At 43.7% G+C, this 24,020-nt stretch overlaps 2 protein-coding genes across 11 annotated transcripts in view; one reads left to right on the forward strand and one right to left on the reverse strand.

The window, feature by feature from the left end:
• CACNA1D (calcium voltage-gated channel subunit alpha1 D) overlaps window positions 1-2,448 on the forward strand; it is a 360,797-nt gene extending 358,349 nt beyond the window's left edge. For all 7 annotated transcript variants that reach the window (XM_020970566.2, XM_078152054.1, XM_078152055.1 and 4 more), the window contains one exon: window positions 433-2,448. In XM_020970566.2, coding sequence (XP_020826225.1) covers window positions 433-726 — 294 coding nt within the window. In that variant the 3' untranslated portion in view covers window positions 727-2,448. The remainder of the gene's footprint in view (window positions 1-432) is intronic.
• Window positions 2,449-13,779: 11,331 nt separating this feature from the next.
• The window catches only part of CHDH (choline dehydrogenase), a 37,220-nt gene continuing 26,979 nt past the window's right edge, over window positions 13,780-24,020 (reverse strand). For all 4 annotated transcript variants that reach the window (XM_020970626.2, XM_020970625.2, XM_020970627.2 and 1 more), the window contains 4 exons: window positions 22,646-22,780; window positions 18,882-19,024; window positions 17,743-17,845; window positions 13,780-16,962 (listed from right to left, as the gene is read on the reverse strand). In XM_020970626.2, coding sequence (XP_020826285.1) covers window positions 16,544-16,962; window positions 17,743-17,845; window positions 18,882-19,024; window positions 22,646-22,780 — 800 coding nt within the window. In that variant the 3' untranslated portion in view covers window positions 13,780-16,543. The remainder of the gene's footprint in view (window positions 16,963-17,742; window positions 17,846-18,881; window positions 19,025-22,645; window positions 22,781-24,020) is intronic.

The following is a 24,020-nucleotide window of genomic DNA, read 5'->3' on the forward strand; positions in this document are numbered from 1 at the left end:
ATTTCTCTATAAAATGGGGCATCAGTTCTCTGCTTGTCCCTCAGGGATGCAGAGGTGATTACGATGTAAAGAATTGTCTCATTAGGCCATTTGAAGCTGTTTGGAGCTTCATCCTAGATAAAGAGTAATTCTTTCATCAACTCATTTGTAAGTGGGCTTCTTTTTTTTTTTTTTTTGGCGAGGCAATTGGAGTTAGGTGACATGCCCAGGGTCACACAGGTGTCTGAGACCGGATTTGTAAGTGGACTTTTTTGTTTAGCCATGTTGCAATTCTGGATTGTTGGAGCTTTCTCCCAAGTTAAAAAGTATATTTTTAAGTGGTATGTTTCTCTTTTAATGTAATAAATTAGCCCACGCTTTTCTCCTTACAGCCTCTTTCTAATTTGCCACCTACCCTATGAACCAAAATCATGTTTATTCTGTGCTTTGCAGGTCCTGATCTCGGAAGGTTTAGGTCGCTACGCCAGGGACCCTAAATTTGTGTCTGCTACAAAACATGAAATTGCTGATGCTTGTGATATGACCATCGATGAGATGGAAAGTGCAGCAAGTAACCTTCTGAATGGCAATGTGAGCAATGGGCCCAGCGGGGACATGTGTCCCATTTTAAATAGACGAGATGATGAATTTCCTGACTTTGGTCCTGGTTATAGTGATGAAGAAGCAGACCCTGGGAGATATGAGGAGGACTTGGCTGATGAGATGATATGCATCACAACCTTATAGTGTTTAGAGAGAAACTTGCTGCAATGTAAATAATGGGTGGGGTTAAAAGGGTCCAGGAAAAAGGGCCTTGTGGCGGTCAGCGGCTAATCTGACTGGTCCAAGCAAAGGCACCTTTCAAGGAAGCCATAAACCTGTTAGGGAGTCTGCCCTGATTGGTGCAGCCCGGGAAAGCCTCTGTCATAGAGGCTAGTGTTCCTAATGGGGAACAGCCCCGTTGAACCAAAGCAGGTTCAAACCACCCTTTTGGAAAGGAAGGAGTTAAGTGTTACACCTTGCCTATCCTTCAGACCTACATCACTGTCTTTGAGAAAGGTTTTTGTGAAAAGCATTTGTCGGTGCCACTGTCATACACACAATGGGAAAGGATGAAAGGTGATGGCAGCCACAGATGGCCATGTCATCATCTTGTCATCCCTCTAGCATATCAAGTAACTGTGTCCACCTGGCCATATCCATTTTAACTCTCCCTCCTTTACTTTCCCCAAAAAATTGTGTCCTAATTTCTAATCCCCTTCTGAAATGTATCATGTCAGACTCTGTCTATCAGAGGTACGAAAAGGGAAAAAACCTACTCCCCAATTCTGTTATGTAACACCAGTTTACATAGGAAAATACCATTGAGATAGTCTATTTTCTGACTGTCACATTAAGGGCAAATCTACACTGGAATAACTGCATTCTTGCTAATGCAATCACAACCAGGTCAACTTAGCATTAGATGAGGTCGCTTGTTTAAAAAATATATCATATAAATTTCCTGTACATGACTTGTAACATACTATAATTTGTATTTGTAAAGAGATGGTCTATATTTTGTAATTATTGTACCATAATGGAGCTGCAGCAATATCCATGCATCCGAATTATTGTAGTTCTCCATGGAATCCTTGAGATGGATGAATACTTACCTGTATTTTTACTTAGGATGTAGAGAGCTACAGGAGAAGATTTAAACCGAGCCACCTCTTTTTGCTTCAATGTGAATTTCTTTGGAAAGCAAAATTTCGAGTTCAGAGAAACTTGACACAATGAGATTTTCTAAAATATTTTGAGTTGGTACAAATCTCTCTTTAAATAAGGTATGCACAGATGACTCTTTGCAGTCTTAGATTTGGAAACGGTCAATCTGATTGGAAACTGTACCCCTTTTAATCCACGGTGGGTTGCCATCATTTCTTAGGTAGCCCTCTGATCAATGGCAGTTATTAAAGTTGGTTGAGCCAGTTATGATGACCCAGTAGCGTTTATAGTCGTCGTCTTTACAGGCGACCACGGAGGCTCTTTTTTGCATATCTGTTACAGGAAGAATGATAGAGGCAAACGCAATGTCTAGCCATGTCCCCTAGGGACCAGTTATGCTGCTTGTAAACAGAAACCAGGGATGAGAGAGGGTGGGAGCACATGGAGATGTGGCCACTGAGCACGTCCTGGTATGTATTCTGTCCCCTCTCCCTTTTGCACTGGTCTGGGTGTTCTTTAAAGGGTTTGTTTTTAGGCAGTTGAATGAGGGCTGAAATTTGGATTACACTGCAGTAGAAGTCCATTGCTGAATTATGAGCCGGTTTGGGGGAAACTCAGACTGTCAAAGGCTTCCTTCTCTTCTTCACAAATGATGGCAGGCGTGGCCAAGGTACCTTAGCAGTTGTGCCTGCTCTCAAGGATGGGTAGCAATTCCAGCTCTCGCTCTCCTTCTCTCTCTCTCTCTCTCTCTCTCTCTCTCTCTCTCTTCTCTCTCTCTCTCTCTCTTCTCCTCTCTCTCTCTCTCTCTCTCTCTCTCTCTCTCTCTCTCTTTCTCTCTCTCTCTTTTTTACATCCTACACAGAAAACCAGTCAGATGTTTTGTACATAATGACACTTTGTAATGGAGACCTTACGGACCTCTTCTTGAAGCATTCTTATTACAAATCCAGGCAAATACCTTAAGGTTTGTAAAAGGACTATTTCTTGACCTACATAATTTTGTATTAAAATGCAAAATATTCTCCGAAATAAAACTGTGTAATAATTTTGTTATACCTGGGAGCCTAGTTTACTAAAAGCTTTTGCCAGGGATAAATTTAGAAGGGACATTCTTTTGGAAGTGGTGGGTAAAGGGAGTGGGCTAGTGGGGAGAGACACCCTGTCCATCACAGAGGAAAGTCCTCCTTTCCAGCCATTTTCTGTAGGTCCACACACACCGCTCTCTGGGGATGGGGATGTTCCAAGCTGCTTTCCTGGTTTTACCCAAATATGGGAATACATAAGCGCATCTTTAGGTTTTTTCCATTGATCATCTATCTGGTATCATGATGTCACACCATGAGACTACAGCAAACTCACGCACACACTCCAACTTCTGAGTTCCCTGATGCAGATGTGTTCTCTGACTGGACAGTTTTAAAGGGATACCTCAGTAGCCTGTCTGTCCTCCTTATATTTGACTCAACCACTAATCAAATTATTTGAATTTGTCATTATGAGAGTGACTGAAAAATCCATCATTTCTTCACGGGTGATGGGCAAGACTATAAGGTGGATGTGGTTAATCATGTGTTAAATTGTGGTACGCTGGGCAGAGGGCTAGCCTGGGAGTCATGAAGACCCGGGTTCAAGTCTTACCTCTGCTCTGTCCTGGCCATGTGACCCACGGGAAGTCACTTCCCCTCTTTCTGCCCCAGGTGGCCCAGATCTTCATCCATGAAGGTGTTTCCAGAATTCCCTCACCATCAAAACCACAGGTCAGGCCCAAAAAAGGATTCATTCCAAGGTGATGACAATTTGGCGAGAGTCCCCTTAGCTGTTTTCTTCAGGTACCCCAATTTCACTTCAGTATTTTTTGCACAGTTTCTTAACCCGGGAAGTTAGATTCCTCCTGAATCCTCTGAACTGCAGGTGAAATGAGGCTAGCATTCCCTACCTGAGCAGACGGCCATGAAGAAAGCATTCTTTAACCGTGAAAGGGCTGCAGAAATGGGAGTTCTCAGGATTGCCGTGTTGTGAGCGTGGAGGATTCCTGAGAGATTCACTCTGAAGCAAGAAGATTGAGTCGCTTAAAAAAAAGAAGACCTTGAGGCATCCCAGAGAAAGGCCTGAAAACCTGGGACGTACCTGCAATTTCAGCTTGTGCAAGCAACTTTACCAACTCTGTTTCAAAATGATCTCCACTGAGTGATGCAATGAGGAATGTTAGGGAAAGTCTTAGAAAACAATCACATTTCTTAAATGCAAGGGGTTTTCTCTTCTTTTTTCTATAGGGCAGAGAAATCTGATACAAACTTGTAGTACACATCCTCCCATGCCCTATGGGCCAAGTGCATCATAGGAATTCTGAGGGGGACAGAAGTATCTGCATGATAAGATATGTCTGGGACCATCACTTCTTCTACATAATTCAAATTCAATTGATCCTGCTGGCCCTAAGGGGACCCATTCAGTGTATAAGCAATCAGTGCACATTTATGAAGCACCCACTGCATGCCAGATATTAGGAACAGAAAGACGGAATGAAACTGGCACTTCCCTTAGGGGCTAGGGGTGCCACATTGCCCAGAACCCTGGGCCTACAGTCAAGAAGACCCGAGTTCAAATTTGACCTCAAACACTTAATAGCTATGTGGCTGGTCATTTAACTCTGTCTGCCTCCATCTCCCTATCTCCAAAAGGGAGATAATAATAGCATCTCTCTCTCCAGGTTCATGAGGGTCAAATGAGATATTTATATACCACTTAGCACACCTCCTTGCACGTGGTAGGCACTTAATAAATGCTTATTCCCTTCCCTCTTAAGTGCTTACAGTGTAGCTGGAGACATATATATATATATATGAATATGAAATGAATTAAATCAAACACAAAAAGGAGACCAGTTTAACTGAACCACAAGGCTAGAAATGTAGGTGGAAGAAATACAGGTTGTGAAGGGCTTTCAGTGCCAGATTGAGGTAGCCGCTGGAGTTCAATGACCAGATGAGTGATGTCAGATGTGCACATTAGGAAGCTCATTTAGGCAGCTGTGCTGAGAGTAGATGAATGGAGAAAACTGTGGCAGGGAAACCCATCAGGAGATGTTGGAGTAGTCCCTGGGGAGGGATGAATGTCTGGGGTGAGGTCACGCAAGTGGCAGAAAAAGCCAGATTCAAGAGATGTTGCCAAGGTAGAACCAAGATTTGGTCATTGACTAGGTATGTGAAGTGTAGGGTCAAGGGGGAGAACCAAGTTCATACACCTGGATCACTAGAGAGATGGTGGTGTCCTAGACAGAAATAGAGAAAGGTAGAAGGGGTTTTTTTTCGGGGGGGAGGAGGAAATAGAGTCTTGTTTTGGACAGGCTGAGTCTGAGATGTCTGTGAGGCAGCTGGAGATGTGGGCCAGAAACTGAAGAGGATCGGGACTCATTCACATAGAGACAATTGTTAAACCCATGAGAACTGGTGTCACTAAGAGAGAAGAAGATGGAGAGGAGAGGCCTAGGCCAGAGCCATGGAGTATACGCACAATGAGAAAACACGATATGCTTGACAGTCAACAAAAGAGACTCAAGTCTTCGGACAGGAAGGAGAACCAGGAGAGCATCCAGAGTAAAGCGTGGCTGATGATGTCTGCTGTAGCAGAGAGGTCAAGAAGAATGAGGGTGGAGAAAAAAGCCATCAGACTAGGCAATTAAGATACACTTTGTTGACATCATATTGCTTGGCTTCTCAATAGGTGGGAGGAAGGGAGAGAATCTGAAACTCAAATTTTCTTTAAAAATGAATGTGTAAACATTTTTTGTAAAAAAAAGATATACTTTGGCACTTTAGAGAGAGATGATAAAAGGTCGAGAAGTCAAAGGAGAGGAAGTGGATGCAACCAGTGTAGATGACTTTTGGGGGGAGTTTAGCTGAAGAAAGTGTTTTTTAAGAGATGAGGGTGAGGTGAGACTTGGAATGGTTTATGAGCAGCACAGAAGGAACCAGTAGATATGGATTGGAGATGAGAGCAAGAGTGAGAGTGATTGCAGGGACTGTCTGCTGGAGAGGCAGAAGGGGAGGGGATCAAGAGTACATGTCAAAGTGTTGGCCTTGGGGAGGAAAAAGGTCCCCAGGATGGTGTCAAGATGCTGTGAGATGCAGAGAAGGAAAAAAGAGAGCTCACAAATAAATGGCTGCAATTTTCTCAATAGAATGTGAGGAGAGATCCTCGCTGTGAGGGCAGAGGAGAGTCTGGGGAGATTGAGGAGAGATGAGAAGGTTTGCAACAACTTCTGTGGCAAGTGGGATAGAGAATCAATGAGGAGGGAGTAAGAGAATTCCTTTCCTGCATTGAGTACCCAGTTGAGATTAAATAACATGCATTTGTAGTAGACCTAGTCAACACAGTTGTATGACATTCTCCAGTTTTGTTCCACAGCACATACGTAGGTGCAGATGAGACAAGATGGTGGCTGTAATCTAGGGTTAGCATTTGGCAGCTTGTAAGAAATGATGGACTAGGGGGCCAAGGGACTCAGGAATAAAGGATAGTGTAGAGTTGAACTGATATATTGGAAAAGTAGGAAAGGAAGCCAGAGCAAAGGATGGTAGCCCAGGGAAGTACTAAGGGATGGAAAGAATGCAGGTCATGAGGAAAGGGGGAAGGAAGGGTTATGAAGTGCCTACTATGTCCCAGACACTGTGCTAAGCACTTAACAAATCTCACTTGATCCTCACAACAACCCTGGGAGGGAAATGCTATTATACCCATTTTACAGTTGAAACTGAGGCATACAATGGTTAAGTGACTTGACCAGTGCCACACAGCTAGTGTGTGTCTGAAGCTGGATTTGAATTTAGGTCTTCCTGACTCCAGGCCCAGTGCTCTGTGCATTATGGTGCCACCCATAGATCTAGAAAAAATAAACCATAGGAAAATATGAAATCATAAAAAGTAATGATCCAGCAAAGGAATTTCAGACTCTTCAATTACAGAAGTAGATCAATTGTAGGTGATGGAAAAATCAAGGGTGTGACCATCCTGACGTGTAACTGATGTGGAATGGAGCCACAGGGGATGGGAACTGGGAAGGGAGGGTGTTTGAAAGAACATTAGCGTGTGTGTCAAAGTCTCTAGTCTGAGGGCAGATGTTCTGCTCCCTGAGTTTGTGGGGGGGCACATAAATCTTTTTGCTACGTAGTTAGGTCATGTAGTGGATTGAGTGCCTGATTTGGAGTCAGGAATACCTGATTTTAAATCCTACCTCAGTTACTTACTGGCTGTATGGCCCTTGGCAAGTCACTTAGTTTCTCTTCATCTCAATTTCCTCAGGTGTAATATAATAGTACCTGTCTACTTCACAGGATTTATTGTGAGGATCAAAAAAGATCACATATGTAAAAGTACTTTGTAAACCTTAAAGCTCCATTTTTATAGTTAGATATTAAATGCCTTTGTATTGAAATAATAGTACGCTCTGGCTGATTATCAAAGGATAAATACATCAGTGGGGGCTCTTTTTTTTTTTCATTTGATAATCATCAATAAGTATTTCTTAAGCATCACCACTACCTCAGAGGCTGGACTAAAGGAGAGGATGGTGGGGGGTGATTCATAAGATACCTTGAATTTAGGGTAGCCATTCCCTGGAAGGGTACTCTCCTTATGAATTGGGGTAGCCCAAAGAGGGTAGACACTGCTAGTTTAGTTTCTGAGATAACTTGTTGCATTAGTTTCCCTATTAACAGAATCATAGAATTTTATATTTAAAAGCAACAGCCATAAGGTCAAAAGCATTTCTGAGTCCCCACTGTAGCATTCCTGAACAATGGTTATCCAACCTCTATTTGAAGAAGACATCAGCAACCCCTCTTCCTCTGAGGTTCGTTTGGTAGCAGTTATCTACCCACCGCCATGAAACTCTCCCTTCTTCAAACCCAGCTCCCAGTCTTTCTCTTCCTCTTAAGTCCTGCACTTGCATAAGGAGACTGTAGCATACATCTTGATACTCTCCCTCAAATATCCCAACTTTGTAGTTCCTTCATTTTCTCAGTTCCTATAACCTACCCCTCTGCCTCAGCTGCACACAGAGGTGGTCAGACCATCTCTGTTCCATTTTAATGTTCATGAACTCCAGAGTCCCTTTATCTGACCCTAGGTTTTTATCCTGCCATCTTGAACTCTGCCTTGCAACTCCAAACTCTGTTTGTTCCTTGAATCCTTTGCCCCCTATTCTGTTGCCAACCACATCTTCTAAACCCCAACCTTGGATTACTCCAAGCATCCATTGCCTTTGCTCCTATTCACATGCTGCTGAATAGAACTAGAGAAAACCACAAAACTTTACTGACTGGCACCACCACAGATTTGTTATATCATCTCAACTGGGTCCTCACTGCAGCAAGGCAATCCTCATATTTCCCAAAATTGATTCACTATCTCATTCTCCATTGTGGCTTTTCTAAAACTTTTATTCCTCCTCAAGCATCCTATACCATCCCCTCCCCAAGCCCTTTCAACTGAGGACCTTACTTCATATTTCACTTTTAAAAAAATTGGCCATTTTCTGAGAGCTCCCTCTTCTCTCTTCATCTCACAGTTTTAAAAAATTTATTTTGATTTATCAACAATCACTTCCATAAGCTTTTGAGTTTTAAATTTTTCTCCCTCTCCTTCCCCTCCTCCCTCCCCAAGATGGCACACAATCTGATATAGGCTATACATATACATTTATATTAAACATATTTTCACATTAGTCATCTTGTAAGGAAGAATTAGAACCAATAGAAGGAACCACAAGAAAGAGGAAACAAAACAGAAGGGAAAAAAAAAGGGCAAATAGTATGCTTCAATCTGCATTCAAACTCCATAGTTCTTTCTTTGGATGTGGATAGCATTTTCTATTATGAGGCCTTTGGTGATGTCTTAGGTCCTTGCATTGCTGAGAAGGGCTAAGATTATCAAAGTCAGTCATCACACAAGGTGGCTCTTACTATGTACAGCATTCTCCTGGTTCTGCTCACTTCACTCAGCATCAGTCCATACAAGTCTTTCCAGGTTTTTCTGAAGTGAGCCTGCTCATCATTTCTTATAGCACAACAGTATTCCATTGCATTCATATACCACAACTTGTTCAGCCATTCGCCAATTGATGGGCATTCCCTCAATTTCCAATTCTTTGCCACCACAAAAAGAGCTGCTATTGGGCATAGTTCCAAATTGCTCTCCAAAGTGGTTGGATCAGTTCACAACTCCACCAACAATGCGTTAGTGTTCCAATTTCCCCGCATCTTCTCTAACATTTATCATTTTCCTGTTTTGTCATGTTGGCCAATCTGATAGGTGTGATGTGGTACCTCAGAGTTGTTTTGATTTGTATTCCTCTAATCAATAGAGATTTAGAATATTTTTTCACATGACTATAGATGGCTTTATTTTCTTCATCTGAGAACTGCCTGTTCATATCCTTTGACCATTTATCAACTGGGGAATGACTTGTATTCTTATAAATTTGACAGTTCACTATGTATTTTAGAAACAAGGCCCTTATCAGAGACACTGGTTGTAAAAATTCTTTCCCAGTTTTCTACTTCTCCTCCTAATCTTGGTTGTACTGGCTTTGTTTGTGCAAAAACTTTTTGACTTAATGTAGTCAAAATTATCCATTTTGTATTTTATAATGTTCCCTATCTCCTGTTTGGTCATGAATTCTTCTGTTCTCCATAAATCTGACAGGTAAACTATTCCTTGCTCTCCCAGTTTGCTTATACCATCAGCCTTTATATCTAAATCATGAACCCATTTTGACTTTATTTTGGTGCATGGTGTAAGATGTTGGTCTATGCCTAGTTTCTGCCATACTGTTTTCCAGTTTTCCCAGCAGTTTTTGTCAAATAGTGAGTAATTATCCCAGAAGCTGGTGTCTTTGGGTTTATCAAATAGTAGATTACTATAGTCATTGACTACTGTGTCTTGCATACCTAACCTATTCCACTAATCCACCACTCTATTTCTTAGCCAGTACCAAGTAGTTTTGATGATTGCTGCTTTATAATACAATTTAAGATCTGGAATGGCTAGGCCACCTTCCCTTGAAATTCTTTTCATTAGTTCCTCTGATATTCTGGACCTTTTGTTCTTCCAAATGAATCTTGTTATTATTTTATCTAGCTCTATAAAACAATTTTTTGGTAGTTTGGTATGGCACTGAATAAGTAAATTAGCTTAGGTAGAATTGTCATTTTTATTATATTAACTCAGCCTACCCATGAGCAACTGATGTTTTTCCAATTATTTAGATCTGACTTTATTTGTGTGAAGAGTATTTTGTAATTGTGTTCATATAGTTCCTGGGTTTGTTTCGGGAGGTAGACTCCTAAATATTTTATAATGCAGATGATATGATGATATACTTAGAGAATCCTAGAGAATCAAGTAAAAAAAAACTACTTGAAATCATAAACAACTTTAGCAAAGTTGCAGGCTCTAAAATAAACCCACATAAATCATTGGTATTTCTGTATATTACCAACAAAGCCCAAAAGCAAGAGAAATTCCATTTAAAGTTACCATAGACATTGCAAAATATGTAGGAGTCACATCGTTAAAATGCCATCCATCGCTATCTCCTTCCCCACCCCATCTCACGTGAAATGGCCTTGCTCCTTGCAAGGAGGGCAAGGAGATCTCTCTACATGCACCTTGATTGTGTCCCCCCCTCCTGTCTCTTCCAGCAGATTGACCCCTCTATCACTCCCATTCTCTCTGTACTCTTCAATCTGTTCTTCTTTATTTATTGGCTCTTTCCCTGCTGATTATAAACACACTCTTGCCCTCCTATTCTTTAATAAAACCCTAATTTGATCCAACCATCTCCAGTAGCTATCATCCTATATCTCATCTTTCCTTCGTGATTAAAATCCTAGAGAAAGCTATCTACACTGGTGTAAACTTTCTCTCCTCCCACTCACTTCAAAACTCTGCAGTTTGGCATTCTCACTCACCATTCAACTGAAACTCCTTTCTCTCAAAGTTAACAGTAAAAAACAGGGCTGGTGATTTTGTGTGTGTGTGTGTGTGTGTGTGTGCATAGATAGACGTGTGTATACCTACATATATGTGCACATACTTGTGTATATGTGCATCTATGCACACACATATATGTAGATAAGGATTTATTGAACTCTTAATAAGAAGCAAGGTCCTCAGTTGAGAGAGGTGAGGAGGAAATGCTAGAGGCTTGAGAAGGAAAGAGGTTTGGAAAAGATTCTGTTTGACTCTCATTTAGAGAGAAATGAAAGCACTACCTTGCTATAGTGATGGCCTGGCTAATGTTGGCTAGCAAGAACTTGCACAGTTGTGGGACTTCTGAAATTGCATTCAGTGCCTCATGAGGAGGTGCATGGCAGGGGTAATCCAACATCAGTCCAACATGGCAGTTGATAAAGCACCAAGAGGGCAAAGGAGACAAGGGATTGAAATGCAGAAGGCGGTGCTGAGGTGAAATGTCTAACACTGGGTTGAAATTGGAGTGGTTAGTCAGTGAAGGTGGAGCGAGGTTTGTGGCCTGAGAAAGGACTGAATGCTAAAAGGATTGTCTTGATGAGGGGGAATAGATTCAGGAGGGGTGTGATGTAAGGTGAAGTGGAAAGACTGTTTACGGTCAGACAGGGCTATGTCAGAGCTCCTGGTTAGGGAAGTGGAGTACTCGAGAATAGTGGTGAGATGCAACATGTGGCCATCCCTATGTGTGGCTGAAGTGAAATGAAGGAGTAACTAATGGGACGGACAGAAGGAGGCCAAAGAACTCGGTAAGGCATTTGAGAGAACGTCTATGTGATTATTGAAGCCTACTGTTAGAAGGGTAGGAATTAGGGAGGGGAGAAATATGGCTGTCCGTGAGTTGAACCCCTTGAGAAGGGAGTGAGAATGATCTGGGGTCAGCATACTATAGCCGCCATAATGTGGATGGGCAGAAAACTGTGATGGACTTTCCTCCTTCAGGGGAAAGATTTCTGAGCAGAGAAGGTAAAGAGAGATTGCAGATGATGGTAGGAAGCAAGTGTTGGTGAGGTGTGAAAGAAGGTACAGCCAAGACTGGAGAGGATGGCTGTGGATACAGTGTCAACAGAGGGGAGCCGGGTCTCAGTGAGGGCTAGGGGATGGAAGGAATGTGAAAGAGGTCCAGGGCTAATGAGAAATTCGTCTCCCCTAAGTCTTCACGTGGCATGAGCTCAAGCTGTTTCTCCGTCTTGGTTGCCTGTCTTTAGATGCTCCCCAAATTCTCAGTGTCCTTCCTAAAATAAGCCACTTAGAGCTGAGCACAGCCCCCTCCGTACCTCGTGCAGTGTGAGCAGACTGAGGACTACCCAGTGAAGCCACTGAAATGAGAATAATTTGCATGAATTACAGTTTTAAATTTTTGGAAGAGTTGATCAGTCTCTCCTCATTCTGATTCCTGCATGTGGCTGCCCTGTTTTCTCCACATGAGTGTTATATGGCAAAAACACCATCCATGCCAGGGAGTGGATGAGGACAAAACCCAGGAAGCCCAATGATGTTAATTAAGTTGAGCTTCAGAACAACAAATGGGGTCAGCCAGGTGGCCCAGCGGATAGAGCACCGGCCCTGAAGTCAGGAGGACCTGAGTTCAAATCTGGCCTCAGACCAAACACTTGACACTTACTAGCTGTGTGACCCTGGGCAAGTCACTTAACCCCAAATGCCTAAAAAAATTAAAAAAAAAAAAGAACTACAAATGGAGAATGTTGCTGTCCCTTGCAAGCTTCCCCCTTTCTTACAAGAAGTCTCCTCTCTGACATGTTAGGGATGCTCCCTTCCTTTGAAGGATCCAGGTTGGTGACTGATGTCAAGGTGCTATCTGTTTCCTCAGTCCTCAGGTCTAAGCTGGGGAATTTTTGAAAATTCGAATTGGTCAAGGGCTCAAAAGAGGAAGCAAGGGAATTGGGAAAGGAACTGGCAAGTGTGCCAAACTCTAGCTACCTTGTAGCTGACTAAATCAGAACTGAATGACAGGCATCACCAATCAGGCCTTTCTGGACCATAAATGCCCATGAGTCAGTCCCATGTTCTTTGGGAATGCCCCTGGTACACATCGCCTGAAGCAGGGGAAAAAACTGGCAGCTTCCTGGTGCGAGGTTCAGTTTATTCTTGGGCTGTAAAGGACAAACACTACTTAAATAAAAGCCTGAATTATGAACACCAGTGGAGCAAATGATGGACTGAATCTGGGTCCTGCTGGGGCCAAAATTAAAGCATGATTAATGGGAATTCAAGCATGCCAGCTGACAGGCACACCTTTAACCAAAGAAAAATACACGGTGAGTGAATAACCTTGACAGTGGATATAAACAGGACCCTTATTAATAACAGGTGGCACAATGGATAGAGCACTGAGCCTGGAATCATCAAGACCCGAGTTCAAATCTAGCATCAAACACCGACTGTACGAGCCTGTCCAAGTCACATCACCACTGTCTGCCTTAGTTTCCTCATCTATAAAATGGGGATAATAATAGCACCTCCCTCACAGGGACATCTGTAAGCACTTAACAGATCTTAAAATACCGTATAAATGCTTGCTGTTGTTCAGTCATGTCTGACTCTTCGTGACCCCGTGGACCACAGCATGCCAGTACTGTCCAGGGAATTTTCTTGGCAAAGACATTGGTGATTGGGTTGCCATTTCCTTTCCCCAATAAATTAAGGCAAACAGAAGGTAAGTCACTTCCCCAGGGTCACACAGCTAGTGAGTGTCTGAGGCTGGATTTGAACTCAGATCTTCCCAACTCCAGGCCCAGCACTCTATCCACTGAGCCACCTCACTGCTTTGTATAAATGCTAGCTATTGGTAATAGACTGTTCATCCTTCTTCCCTGTCGAAACTATTTCTGACATGTTTATCTCCCCAGCATTTATTTATCTGTGGGATGCAGAGCTCATAGCTTTTAACTTTTGAAAATTGGTGAGAAGTGACTTTTTTTTTACACATATTGTCTCACTGGCACTCAGGCAGAAAAGTAGAGTTAAGCTTCAATTCTGGGAACAAAAAATTTCTAGAAAGCAAGAGAGATGCGTCCATAAAGTGGTACATCAGACAATAAAGATTTTTATTATGTTTATTGTTTAAGGCAAGACATAATTCCAGCTTCTACCCAGGAAAAAAAAAACCCAAAAGGCTGAAGAATTTTGGTGATTGGTGAGGGATGAAAGTCCCAACTTTCATAAACTTTGCCACGGGGGCAACTTCTCCATAGCCCAAAGAAGTAAACAATGATCTGTCAGTCAGTTAACATGCATTTAAGTGCCTACTATGTGCTAGGCCCATACTAAGCACTGATTGTAGCCAAGCTGACCCTGAACAAGACCCTACTTGCCCCTAAATGAGGTTTGCTGACATGAAGATTAGCCTCCCAGGTAGTCAAAAAGCATGCTTGGTTCAGTAAGAAACAAAACTTGTCTGCAGGTCGTCACCTCCATGTTCTCTCATAAACTGAAGCCCAAGTTGGTGGGCTGTTGGCCTCCATTCAGCTCCTATATTTTATTCTAAAAGGCCTGGGTCTCCAATTTTTCTTCTACAGCCCCAGCCTGCCCTCCCCCAATGCCATACTCTTCCCTAGTAATAGTGCCTTTCCTAATCACAGGCAGATTGGCCTTTTTCTGATAAGTAAAACCAAGTCTATTTACTATTACCTGGTAGAAACAGACTAGTTTTGGCCACAAAGTTAAGAATTAAATTACATCATCAAATTAGTTTGGTTAAAAATACCATCGGGTACTCTGTCCCTTTTTTTAAACTAAAAAAATGCACCCAAATCTTTATTGATTCCTATTTTATTCATTTGATTCAAATTTCAGTTTTATCTGTTCAGATGTTAAGAGTCCATGGCATGCTATGGTGATATCCTGTGGACTCTAGGAGATTCTCACTTGGGATCACCCACTAATGGTGAGTAGCTCCATGTTGTATTGCTAACAGACTGGAATGAAATTCACATCTGAAATCGACAGACAAGGGAAGTTTTCGGGGCATCTGATTCTGTGGAACAAGGGGGACGCTGCTTGAGGGTCCAGACTATAGCCATCCCAGAAAGCCCAGCTGACTGAGGCAAGAGAACTCTTCCCAACTCCTCCCCCTGCAAAAAAATCCCAAGATACTCCTAATGAAGACATTATAGAGTTCAGGCCTGGTATTTTCAGGTCCAAAGACTGATTTCTGCTAAGGAGTCCCAGCAGCCCGATACCCATGGACTGTGCCATGCCTGGCAGAGATGGTGGCGCAGGTCTCCAGAATCACAGCAGCTCAGAGCTGGAAGGAGCCTTCAAGGTCACCCAGTCCAACCTATGCCTGACAAAGAGCTAACTTCACGGATGGGTTGAAATCACAGCTCAGTATAAGGAAAAACCTCCTAGCAAGTCCAGGTCTCCAGATATAGAATGGGTTGGCATGGGTTTTCCATTGCTGGGGGGTCTTTGAGCCAAGGCTGGATGACCATGGGTGGAGGAAGGTGTCCAAAAGGAAAGCACAGCTCAGGCCTGGGTAGGCTCCCATGGTCCCTGAGCTTCAGCTCAAACCTCACTGGCTGTGTGTGTGTGTGTGTGTGTGTGTGTGTGTGTGTCTACATGGTTCCCAAGGCTGCCAATTCCATTGAGTTTTTAAAAAACCAAGACCACCGTTTAGAAATATGTGTTGGCTGTCTTCCAGACCTCACAGCACTATGTGAATCTTAGCTGGAAGGAAGCCAAAATACCTGATGGCTGTTGTAGGGCTTTGTATAAAATACTTTCACATCCATTGGTCTCATCTGGTAGTCAGACACCCCCCAGCCCACCTTCAGTCCTACTGGGTGGGGGATGGGGAGAATGTGACAACCCCTCTTTTGCAGATGAGGAAACCAGTTCATAAAAAGAGATCTGCCCAAGGCCACAGAGGAAAGGGTAAAAGCCAGGTCTTCAAGGCTGTTTCTCACCAAGTAAAACGTGAGTTAGAAGATTGGTCCCCTCAGATCTGATATCACAGTCTTCAGGCAATCACTTCCGTGGAATCTTTCCATCCAATTCAATGAACATTAAGTGCCTACTATATGTATTGCAATGTGCCAGGTCCTGGTCACAGAAATGACATAAAGTGAAGCCCTCCCTGTCCTCAAGGTCCTTACATTCTACTAGAGTAGGGGCCTGGGTCAGTCCCTAGCATAAATGCTCCATAAGAGTAAGGAGCCAGCAGTGATCCCATCAGCCACTGTTGAGACATAGAGGACTAAGCCAGCTCCCTGGGGATGAGTACAGATGCCCCGACTGCCCTCCCCTGCCCTGGGTGATCTCCCTGTGGACAAAGGCAGGGCCATCCCTGGGGTGGGAGGGGGGAAGTAAGGTAAGGAAGATCTAAAGAGGACCCAGAGTCCTCCCATCAGGAGACCCAGAATGTCCCTGGATTGATCTTGTCCCACAGATGGGCAGGGAGCTTGAAAAAGAAAATGTTTCACTGGTGAGTGTTTTTCCTAGTTGAGGCTGTCATTGGGGCGGACTTCAAGATGAGGTTGTCAGCTACCTGAATTACCTGCCTTTTGGGTCTGTTTCTAGGCCACTCATCTGAAATCAGATTTCTTTTAAAAGATAAATAACCAGCATTGGCTGGGGGGGAAAAGTCACCTCATTTATAGGCAATACACAGGTCTTCCGCAAATCTGCTTTGGAGAAGGCTGGCCTAGCCAGCAGTTTGCATCCATGTAGGTCAGTATCTAGCAATGTCCAAAATTATTCCAGAATTTGGCTTTGGGTCAGTAAGTAATGTCAAGCTATTGTTGGGCCTGCTTTCTTAAAGATAAACTGTCCTTTGGACACTCCCTTGCCAGGGCCCCGTGAGGTCTTATCGCTGGGTTTCCAAGGTCCTGGGCCTGTAGATGGGAACATTCTTGTCACAGAGTGCCGGAAGCCCTCGGATCATGTCAGAGGCTTTCTCTGCTATCATGATGGTGGGTGCGTTGAGGTTGCCACTGACCACACTGGGCATTATAGAGGCATCCACCACCCTCAGGTTTTCCACACCAATGACTCTGGCCTGAGGATCGACAACTGTGGTGGGGTCAGAGGGCTGGCCCATCTTACACGTGCATGAGGGATGATAGGCACTGTCAGCCTTTGCCCTGACAAAGGCATCAATGTCTTGGTCAGACTGCATGTGACTTCCGGGCTGGAGCTCCCGGCCCCGGAATGGCTCCAGAGCTTTCTGGGCAAAAATTTCTCTGGCTAACCTCACAGACAGACGGAACTCCTGAATGTCTTCTTCTGCAGAGGAAGGAGAAGAAGACTGGTGAAGATTCATCCTTGCCCATGCTCCCTCATTCCTTCCCTTCTCTACTTTACTCCCACTTGCCTGAAACCCCTATCTCAGTGCAAGTGCAGACCTCAAGTTAATGTCACATCGAAAGCTAAACTTCAAAAAACAGTGACCCTGGCAAAAGATTAAATTATAGGCACAGAGAATCAAGTGATTTGCCAAAGGGCACACCACTAAGTGTGAGAGCCTGGTCTTTAAGGCCAGAAGTCTTCCTTGCTACTTTTCATTGAGGAATATTAATTAGAGATATCAGCCTTGCCTGTGTGCAAGGCTGATAAAAGCCTCGCACCCTGGGAATGGCCAGGAATCCCTAGCTGAGAATATCAGCAACCCCAGCTGCATCCCAGAGGGAAGGGAGAATCAGGCGATATAAGGTACGGAGAGCGTTTTGTAAACTAAAGAAACATGCAAACTGTTAAAAGGCAAACTAAAAGCCATCAGAAAACACCATGGTTCCATCATCATTATCATCATCATCACCATCTTCTTCTCCTCCTCCTCCTCCTCCTTCCTCTTCTTCCTCTTCTTCTTCTTCTTCTTCTTCTGATAATAATAATGATGATGATAATGAAGAAACTATGGTGTTTTCTGAAGTCTCTTAGTCACCTCAATTCATGGAAAATTCATCAACATAGAAGGTTACAAGTCCAAGTCATTTGATGTGCACCAGGAGACAGGCCCAGAGACCCTAATTCTGCAAAGGATTGAGGGGCCAGCCAATTAATTACCTGTTGACATGTAGTTAGGTTCGATAATTGGGTGGTCCATGGGGTTGGCACTTTTCAGTTTCAGCCAGCCCACACTCATGCTCCGCAAGGTCCCCACGTGCACCTGGAACAGTCCAAACACACCACGTGCTAAGCAATCCTTGCCCACAATAAACACTCACTAGAGACTTGTTGAACGGATGAATATCCCCTCTACAACATACCCATCGTGCCTTCACCTGGTGGTGAACTCACTCACTAACTCAGTTGGAGTTGGGGGGAGAACAGCTCTAGAAGGTCTTCCTTACGGCAGGCTGAAATCTGACTCTCAACAGCTTTCACCTGTAGCTGCTCTTATACGTGACCCCCTAGCCCTTGTCTAAACCTCCCCAAGGCTATGGAAATGTCAGCACAGACACACTTCGACTTTCACAAATGCTCACTCTAGATGCGCCCCCCCCCCCAAGGCTCTTAACCAGTGTTTGTCTGGGGTCTAAGGAAGCCTGTGGTGTTCTTCTCAGAACTGTGTTCCTAAATAATTAAATTAATTGTTTAGTTTCAGCTAGAAGTTAGTAAAAATAAAGGTACTATTTTTTCCACACCCAAGTTCACAGACTCCCTGTAATCTATATCCATGGACTCTCAACCTCAGGTTAAAAACCCCTGCTGTAAATCCACATTCATTCATTCATTCATGCATTCATTCATTCATTCATTCATACATTCATTCATTCATACATTCATTCATTCATACATTCACAAAGGGCTAAGGACCAGGAACCAAGCAAAAATGTCCCCCCCATGATTTTTCTTCTTAAAACTGACAGGCACTATCGGGTTTTAGGGAATTTAAGTCACAGGCTTCCTAAGGACTTTCAGAGAAGCACCCACAGCTTCCGCGTGAGAAGCTCCCCCAAGGGGAGCCCCCTTCTCTTCTACCTGAGTAACAAGGTGAAGCTCCTGTCAATGGCCAAGATGGTGCAGGGAGTGGGGCATTAACTACCTCTAGTCTTTTCCTCCCCACCCCCACTGGACTAGAAGTGTCCTGAGGGTAAGATACAGCTTGCTAAACTTTGCCACGTTTGGTCGGGTGCTCAGCCAGCAATGGCACTTGTTGGTAATGAGGAGCCAGAGAACCTGGCAGGGCCCCCACTGCTCACCTGATAAGCTTCCTGCTGGCTTGGGACTCGCCCGTGGTCAATCACTTGAGAAGGCAAGAAGTGGAACTGAATGTCAGGATGGGGAATACCAGGACGGCTCCGGATGAAGCCACCAGTTTCAAGATGGGCAGTAGATCCCCACCCTGAGGAGGAAGAAGAGAAATCTTAAAAAAAAAAATCACACTATCTCAAGAGATAGTACACAGGGAGGGGGGGCCTCAGAAACTGGCTTGTGCACGCTTGAACTGGGTTCCATATCCCTGATGGACACTCAGCTTTTGCTCGACCACCTCATGTGAAAGGGGACCTCAGATGTGGCTCGGAAAGAAGTTAGGGGGCCATGACTATTGCCATCTGGGGTACACCAGTAGACTCTTTCTTTGGATTCAATGAGTTAGCAAATTTAAAACACTGGTGGCTTGACCACTTTGATCATTACCTCCATACCTCCCGTCTTCCCAGAGAATTTCCCATAATCTAGGTCTTCTTCTAAGCCTGTGGAATTGAGAACACTCAGGAAGTAGAGCCAAGACGGTGGAGTAAAGGCAGGACCTAGTCTGAGCTCTCCCAAATTCTTCTCCAACCATTAAAGTAGCCCCTGAAAACAAATGCTGGAGCAGCAGAACCAACAAAAAGATGGAAAGCTGGAGAGGTCTGTCTCACTGGGGTAAGAGTGGCGTGCAGTCCACACCCTGGCAAGCCAGCAGCACGCCTTGGAAATGACCAAATTGGGAGTGGCAGCTTCGAGAGCTCTCAGCCCACAGACAGTAAAGGGGTCAGGGGATTCATCAGAAGGAGTTTACAGCGGACCCTTTGCTGGCATCGGGGGCATGCTTTGCTGATACGTGGTTCCAGGTCACAGTCCCAGGGCGAGGAGGAGCCCTGGCAGGAGCAGGGATCCTGGTTACAGTTCCAGGACAGAAAAAGTGCTTGTGGTTGCTCACAGGACAGAGCACAGGCTAGAAGACCAGTAACTACACCTCTCCTTAGACCACCTCCAGAGCTAGCTCTAAAAACAACTGCACAAAAAAATCTCGCTATGATATCAGCAAAGGTCAAAACTCAGAAGAAGACAACAAAGTCAAAACTGCAACACTCAAAGCCTCAAAGAAGAATGTGAAGTGGTCGCTGGCTCTAGAAGAGTTCAAAAGGATTTTAAAAATCAGATAAGAGAAGTAGAAGAAAAATTGGGAAATCAGAGTGATGAAAAAAGTAATGAAAAAGAGTCAACAGCTTGGTAAAGGAGGCACAAAAAGTGCTGAAGAAAATAGCACTCTAAAAAACAGAAGAGGCCAAATGGTAGAAGAGGCACAAAAAATCCACTGCGGGGAAGAGCTCCTTAAAAAGTAGAATTGGGGCTGCTAGGTGGCTCCAGCCTTGGAGCCAGGAAAACCTGAGTTCAAATTCAGTCTCAGACACTTGACACTTACTAGCTATGTGACCCTAGGCAAGTCACTTAATCCCAATTGCCTCATCAAAAAGCAAAAAAAAAAAAAAGTAGAATTGCTATGTGGAATTGCTATGTGAAAAGCTCAATGAATAAAATCATTCCTTAAAGATTGGAATTGGGCAAGTGGAAGCTAATGATTCCATAAGATATCAAGAAACAATAAAACAAAATCAAAATAATGAAAAAATAGAAAAAAAAGTGAAATATCTCTTTGGAAAAACAACTGACCTGGAAAATAGATTGATAAGAGATAATTAAAAATTATTGGATTACCTGAAAACCATTGTCAGAAAAAGAGCAGACATCATATTTCAAGAAAGTATCACAGAAAACTGCCCTGATATCCTAAAACCAGAGGGTAAAAAGAAATGGGAAGAATCCACTGATCATCTCCTGAAAGAGATCCTCAAATGAAAACTGCCAGGAACATTGTAGCCAAATTCCAGAGCTCTCAGGTCAAGGGGAAAATATTTCGAGCAGCCAGAAAGAAACAATTCAAGTATTGTGGAAACACAATCAGGATAACACAAGATTTAGCAGCTTCTACCTTAAAGCTCAGATTACAAAAAGAAATCAGAAAGCTAGGGTTACAACCAAGAACCACTTCCCCAGAAAAAATGAGTATAATTCTTCAGGGGAAACAAATGGACATTTAATGAAATAAAAGGACTTTGAAGCATTCCTGATGAAAAGACTAGAACCTGATAGAAAATCTGACTTTCAAATACAAGACTTAAGAGAAGCATAGGAGGGTAAACAGGAAATAGAAATCATAAGGGATTAAAAAAGGTTATACTGTTTACATTCCTACATGGGAAGATGATACTTGTAACTCCTAAAGAACTTTATCATTATTAGGGCAGCAGGAAGAAGGACATAGACAGAGGACATGGGAGTAAGTTGACCATGATGGGATACTATCTAAAAAACATTAAAGGGAGAGAAAGAGGGATACACTGAGAGAAGGGGAAGGGAGAAGTCGAATGGGGCAGATGATCTCACATAGAAGACACAAAAGGGCGTTACAGTGGAGGGGAAGGTGGAGGAAGTGGTGGGGAGCATGGAAACCTTGCTGTCACCAGAACTGGCTCAAAACGGGAATAACTCGCACACTCAGACAGGTATAGAAATCTATCTTACTCGACAGGGGAGGAAAGGAGGTGGCTGATAGACAAACTTGGGGAGGTGCTAGTCAGAAGCAAAACCCTTTTGAGGATGAACAGGTGAAAGGAAAGGTAAGAGAAGGACAAACAGGAGGCAAATAGACGACAAATCATTCCCCAATTGATAAATAGTCAATGACAAACTTAACAATGCTGATAATAATACTAATGATGAAGACAGTGGTGGTGATGATGATAATGATAAGAATGATGACAAGAGTGACGATAATGATTATGGTCCCAACTGATCATAGTAAGAATGATGATAAGGATGATAAGAGCAATAATAACGATGATGATGATGATAATGATAAGAATGGCGATAATGATGGTAATGATAATGTTAATAATAGTAATAATGATGATAAGAACGATTATTCCTATATCAGTTTATGATTTGCAAAGAGTTTTACAAATATCTCATTTCATTCTCACAACTACCCCAAGAGGCAGGTTATCATCATTCCCATTTTACAGATAAGGAAACTGAGGCAGACGGAGACTTTCCTAGAGTCATACAGCTAGTCAGTGTCTGAGGCCTAATTTGAACTCAGGTCTTCCTGACTCCAGGTCCAATGCGCTGCCCACTGAACCACCCAGCTGCTTCATGAGCCAAGTAAGCCTTCTGCACACAGGGAAGGAGGCAGCGGTGCCTCAGTGAGTAACCTGGGGTCTTCCTGCTGGGCAGATTAGGGTGTGTCCAGGTGCTCTCAGCACATGCTTCTCCCATCCTATGGCTGTTCTCTGTTCCCTCTCTGTGGTCCTTTCACTAAAAGGGGACACAGTCTGTGACAAGAGGGCACCTCAGATTCAGTGTAGGCTGCTTATCTCTGAAAAAGATGCAGCGTGAGATTGGGCACTTCTGGGGAGAAGAACAACCAGAGATTTCATTCAGGTGTGGGAAACTCCCTCCCCCTAAACAGATTGCACTTGCTCTGCCCCAGTGGTCTTTGGGAGTCACCTGGGGTATCAGGAAGTTCACTGACTTGCCCTAAGTTACATAGCTCAGTTGTCAGGCCTTCCTGGCCCTGTGCACAGTGCCCACCCCACTGCCTAATGAGGCAAGGAAGACCAAAAGTAGAGATGACTGGGGCGTGGTCCCAGGACCAGTCTGGAACTCAGGGAGGAGACGAGCCACGCCCCAAGCCCACCTGAAAAGTTCCAGAGCCACTCCAGCCCGATGGACATCTTCCGAATGGGCTTCTGGGTTGAGTACAGAGTGATGGGCTGAGTGCAGTCCTGCTGGATGTACACCTCCAAATGGTCCTGCAGGTTCTGGCCCACACCTGAGGAAGGAGGGGAAAAGGTATGAGGGGACTGGAGGCGGGATCCAGGACTGGCTCTGGAACTTAGAAGATGCTCTCATGGGACAGAGGGGGCAACCAACACCTAGAGAAGGAAAGAAAGCCAGGTGCTCTCCTAGAGATCCTCACCACCTTCAGTGGGAAAAAGAACAGTGATTTCCATCCCCATCCAGGCAGGTCCCAGGGCACTGAGATTTCTTGGGACACCTTGTTCTGTTACCAGGATGATTCCATGAAACCATCTTTGCCATGATTATGGCTCTTTAGGTGTTAGAGGGGGAAACTTGGTCGATTGTTTTCTAGGAATTAATTTTGCTTTGACTTCTTAGTGCACACCACATTTTCTTAGAAAACAGCAAGAAAAAATCTTTTGGAAATCTGAAGTAGGGCCTCTAACTCCAAAGTGTCTTCAGCTGTGACTATTTCTTTCTTTCTAATTACTTCTTTCTGAAATCCTGACTGGCTTCCAGTCACTTCAGAGCAGTTATTCCCCAAAAGGAAACCTCCTTCCTGGGGGATAAAAACCAGGCGGCCTGAGGCCGGTTGTTGAGACAGCCCACTGGCAGGTCATTCCTCTGGCATGCCCAACTGGAAGGGACCAAAGGAGAGGCTGGATGCCCCTGACTAGGTGTCCTCTGATGTAGGGGATGGGCCGGAGGGCTGCTGCCATCCCTGTGATTCTGTAAACCCCCTCCATCTACAGTCTTGGGACTAGAGTTGCCCCAAATCACACAGTGAGTCGCTGATGCCTCCCTAGGAGCATTTACATCATATGGGAAAACAGCTAGAGAACAAAATTTCACTATTGTGCCTGGGAATTAAAACACTGTAGGCTAAACTTAATCAAAATAATTAAATGAGTCTACTATGAATTATTTTGATATTGTATACTCCAATACTGAACAAAGAAATATTTTTAGCTATTATAATTTTATTGCCATTACTTGAAAAGCTTAGAGCCATTCTGATAAACTGGAAGCTTGCTGAGGGAAGGAAGCATCATTTTCACTTTTGTATCCCCAATGCCTAGTATGCAGTAGGTGTTTAATAATTGCTTGTTAGACTGAACTTAATTAAGATGAATTGAAGTCGGGGGACTGACTTTTATTTTGTCTTTGGATCTCTGGTTTCTAGTACTGTGCCTGTATGCAGTAGGTGATCAATATGTGTTTACTCATGTCAAGAAGCATTTATTAAGTGCATGCTCTGAGCCATGTACCAG

Source organism: Phascolarctos cinereus, unplaced genomic scaffold (genome assembly GCF_003287225.1).
Source record: "Phascolarctos cinereus isolate Bilbo 61053 unplaced genomic scaffold, phaCin_HiC Scaffold_4;HRSCAF=312, whole genome shotgun sequence".
NCBI lineage: Eukaryota > Metazoa > Chordata > Mammalia > Diprotodontia > Phascolarctidae > Phascolarctos > Phascolarctos cinereus.